Raw genomic sequence first — 4353 nt, 5'->3', positions numbered from 1 at the left:
GCAGAAATGCAAACAAAACAGCTGCCTTCACCTCTGTCCGTGGCCAGGAGCCCCCCGGGCACCTCCCAGCCCCGCTCCTTCTTCTGGGCTGGGTGTTTTGGTAGCAACTCGTGTCCTCATGCAGAGGGCAGCGGGGATGGGGGAGATGGGGACCTCTCTGCAGGGGAACTGGGGTTTAGTCTTGGCCGAGTGCATCCCATGAAATTTCTGGAGGCTCTCAAAGGCCGGAGGGAACTCAGTCCCTGAGTCCCTGTGGGGCAGAGTTCTCGCAGGAGGCACTTACTTCATCCTTCATGGAGATGCTTCTTGAAAGAGCAATTTGCCAGCATCCCTCAGAGCAATAACGGCAAGGCCTCTGCTCGAGATACCATCTCTGCGCTCTGACAGCCCCATCACTCATGCCCTGCTCCTGCCTCCCTCTTCCACGGGGACAGGAGTGAGGGATGGAGGCAGGGATGGAGGCAGGGACGGCGCTTTCCCACCATCGGCAGCTCCCAAATGCTCCTGTCCCCTTTTGGGTCTGGGTGTGCAAGAGGTAGTGCTGCCCTGGCTGAGCATCCTCTTCCGTCTGCCCGTGGACCGGTGAGGGGTGGTGGGTTCAAGTGGGGGGAAGCAGGACCAGGGGCTGCCCAGCTCTGGTGCTGGGTGAAGGTTGGTGGCCCGTTGGCTCTCCGTGGCAGGGACTTTGCTGTCGCTGCAGTCTCTTCTGCCAGCGAACTCGCCAGTTCCCCCCTGGCAGCCTGCAATGGGGAGGATGAACAGCCCCCCAGTTTCTTTCTTTTCCTGCCTACCTTCCGCCTGCCCTCCGGGCACCCAGCTGGATGCTCCCGCTCCTCCCATTCCCCCGCTTTGCCCAGCCACGTTTCCTCTGCGAGCGGCGGCTTTATCTATTAGCGGCAGAGGAAGCCGTGGCTTGGCACAAAACCTCCTCATCAGCTGCTGAAGTGGGGCCCGCCTGGCACCGGGTGGCCGAGCGGAGTGGGCTCCTGCATCTCCCCTCAACCTCGTCTTCGCGAGGAAAGGTGCAAATCACGTAACTGCCTCGGGTTGCAGGGGAGGACCCGAAAGCCTCTCTGGGTGGGCTTGTGCTTCATTAGCAGTTGTGCTCTGCTCCAGGCCACGGGTTGACCCCACGCCCTGGGGGACGGAAGGGTACAGGGCAGGCTGCCACCTGGGCGGGTGAGGGGGGTGCAGGGTGCTCATGCACGCAGCCCCGCACCAAGCAGTGCCACCCTGGCACCTCCAGGTGACAGTGGCTTCCCCCAGGTCCCGGAGCTGATCTGCCCGGAGGTGAGCCTTGCCGTGCTGCAGGACTGCAGTGGGTCCCCAAGGCGGGTGTGTGCCCCCTGAACATTTCCCCACCCTGTGACCGGCCCTGCGGTGACACGCCAGGGTAGGCTGATGGCCTCACACTGTTTTCACACGCGGTGGTATGATTGATGTCAAGTGCCACGAGGAGGCTGTGACCTTGCACCAGCTCCAGTATAAAGGAAGCCCCGGTCTCGCCCTGGGCACTGGTTTTGCGGGTAGTGTGACATCCCTGTCCCCTGTGCTGCTGAGGGATGAACCCACATACTGGCTGGGCATTGTGGAGTGCCCGTTGTTCCCCACGGGCAGGGGCATATGACACGGTGCCCTCCCTCAGTGTTTTCTCCAGTCCGGTCACAGTGTTGAGCCACAAGAATGGCATCTCTCTGACACGGGTGGGGAAACTGAAGCAGGGAGTAAAAAATATGCCTGGGTGTTTTCCTCTCTGGTGCCTTCCCAGCCACGGTCTCTGTACATGCCTGAGGATGGGAGCTGCTTCTCATGGGGGTGGCGACCCACCAACCCGCCTGTGCTCCTCTTCCTTGCAGTGTCAGGCGCTTCAGTGACCTCTTTGGATCCAGGTGTTTCACTTCAGTAATTTGCAAGCAGGTGGAGCTCAGGGCAAAACCATCCCTCCCACCTCAGTATTTATTCATTAGACAAGTGCCCCTGTTCCCCCTGGGGAGCCCTGGCAGGAGGAGCCTCAATGAAACTGCCTTGCACCCCAGAAGCCCCTGTGCGAGCAGGACTAATGCCCTGGTACGTGCAGCCCTTTGCACCTCACTGCCGTTCCCAGGGCCTGTGATGCGGCTGTGCAGCAATGGGTGGGGAGTTGCCCAAGCGTGAGCCCTGCTCGTGCCCCACTGGGATGGGGTCCCCGCAAGCGTGGCTGTGAGCAGCCTGCTCCCTGCCAAGGGGCGTGAGTGCATGAATCGCAGTTGCAAATCCTCCCTGCAGCTGCCTTTTTTTTTTGGAACCCCTAAATCCTGTTGCCTCTTCTGGACTAGGATGATTTGGGGTGCATAGCAGAGCCTGGAGGTGTTGGTTCAGCCCATGCAGAGATCTCTCTGTCTCTCCTCCCTGTGCAAAGCCCTGTGCCTGGCAGAAGCAGACACTTGAAATATTTGGAGCCCTACACCTGTAATTCCTCCCTTCACCCGTGCTCCTGCCTGCAGCACTGTCCCTTTATCACTGTGTCTCTGTGCAGAGGAGCAGAGACATGAAAGTATTGGGGGGGGGGAAGGCATGCAGAAAAGCGCTGTAGAAAAGCAGAGCAAATTAAGCAGAGCTCTGATCTGCTTGGGTTTGTGCTTGCCAAAAATGCACCATGCATCTTAATTTGCTCTGCTGTTCAGCTCGCACTCACTGCTCTCCTGATGCCATTTCGGTGCTCTGAGCTCAGCCTTTTCAACACTTCAGTCTTCCTCTTTCAGGATTTTTTTTTTTTTTGCATGTCTGATTGCAGAATCTGCTGCAGGAGGGAAGGGGGAAGCCAGGGGAGGGAGGATGGGAGCCCCGACCCTGGGTGCTCCTGCCTGCGCTTCCCGGCAGCTGGCTGAGTCCCCGTTGCATTTTGGAGGGGGGTGTGTGCGTGTGTGTCTTTTCTAGAAAGTCCTTCCTGGGTGCTCTCCAGTCGCTTTTTTTCCCAACCAGCCGTCTGATCTGCCTCTCGCTAGGATCCTCTAAAGAAAAAAAATATTATTTAAATTGCTGTAATCCACACTGGCGCTTATTCTCTTCCAGTTCCAGTTCATCTTCCTTTCCTCTCCACCCTTCTCATGAAGACACTGTTGATTATCCCAGCTGCTAGCAGATCTTGTCTAAATGGGAGGGTAACATTTCCAGAGAAACCCAAATCCATTTCTCTCAGAGGTGTAAAAACACATTCTTTTTTTTTTACTGTTCAAAGGAGTAGAGAAAGATATAAAGGAGACAGAAGCTGCTAAAGATATGATCAACTGAAGCTAATCTTGCCTCCGATGTGCGAGTTGCTTAATCAGTGCTTTAAGTGCTTTGTTATTGATGCTGAAAGACATGCTACTCATGGAAACCAAGCATGTGCCAAAGCGGTTCACTCAGCTGGGGCCTCTGAGCACATGCTTTCCTGAATCCCTCTGCAGAGAGCTAAGAGCACACTCAGATTTTAGCCCTTACTTACACGTTCTGCTAAATCGGGATCTTAAGGCACCTACCGGATCTTGATTCCTATTCAGCAATGCATTTAGCTAGGCACTTACCAAATAAGCCCCCAAAGCAAGCGTTGTGGAATAAAGGCAAAGCGTGGAGGCAAGTATGCAATGCATATGTAAGGCAGTAGAAATAAGGTGGTCATGCTAACCTGACCTAACAGGGTAGTTACCCCAACTCTTGACAAATCACAACTTGGTTTAGAATAAAAGCCTTCTTCTACATACCTTAATAGTACCAATACACTGATAATTTACTGATACGTTATATGGAACTGGATACCTACTGCAAGAAATATCCATTTGTGGTATTGTTTTAGTGCATGTTTGTTTTTTGCAGACGTGTGTTCATGTCACAGAACAACTGGTAATTCATTCCAGTATAAATATTTGGAGGTGGGTTTTTTGTTCATGGTAGTTTTGTGTGTTTTTTTTTTTTTTTTCCCTCCCTCTGTCTTTGTTTCCTTCCCCCTTTCCCCCCCTTCCCCTCCCTCCATCCCCCCTTTCCTCCTCCTCCTCTTTTTTAGAAGCAGCAATCGGAGATGGATGTCTCTCTTTGCCCTACCAAGTGCACTTTCTGGAGGGTATTTTTGCTCTGGAGCATTTGGGGAGACTATCTGCTTTCGGTGCTGGCTTGCCCTGCTAATTGTCTTTGCAGCAAGACAGACATCAGTTGCAAGAAGCCGGATGATGGGAACCTCTTCCCTCTCTTGGAAGGGCAGGATTCAGGCAGCAGCAATGGCAACACGAGCATCAATATCACGGACATCTCAAGGAACATCACTTCCATGTAAGTGGGGTTCCCCCCCCCCCCCCCCCCCCCCCCCCCCCCCCCCCCCCCCCCGCCGCCCCCCCCCCC

The 4353-nt window shown here is 54.8% G+C and overlaps 1 protein-coding gene across 1 annotated transcript in view; it reads left to right on the top strand.

The window, feature by feature from the left end:
• Positions 1–4036: 4036 nt before the first annotated feature.
• Positions 4037–4353, top strand: part of NTRK3 (neurotrophic tyrosine kinase, receptor, type 3) — a 221217-nt gene continuing 220900 nt past the window's right edge. The window contains 1 exon segment of the mRNA XM_009335182.1: positions 4037–4284. Coding sequence (XP_009333457.1) covers positions 4037–4284 — 248 coding nt within the window.

The sequence above is a fragment of the Pygoscelis adeliae genome, unplaced genomic scaffold (assembly GCF_000699105.1).
Source record: "Pygoscelis adeliae isolate BGI_AS28 unplaced genomic scaffold, ASM69910v1 Scaffold21, whole genome shotgun sequence".
Taxonomy (NCBI): domain Eukaryota; kingdom Metazoa; phylum Chordata; class Aves; order Sphenisciformes; family Spheniscidae; genus Pygoscelis; species Pygoscelis adeliae.
This window is presented reverse-complemented; position numbering and strand designations above follow the sequence as displayed.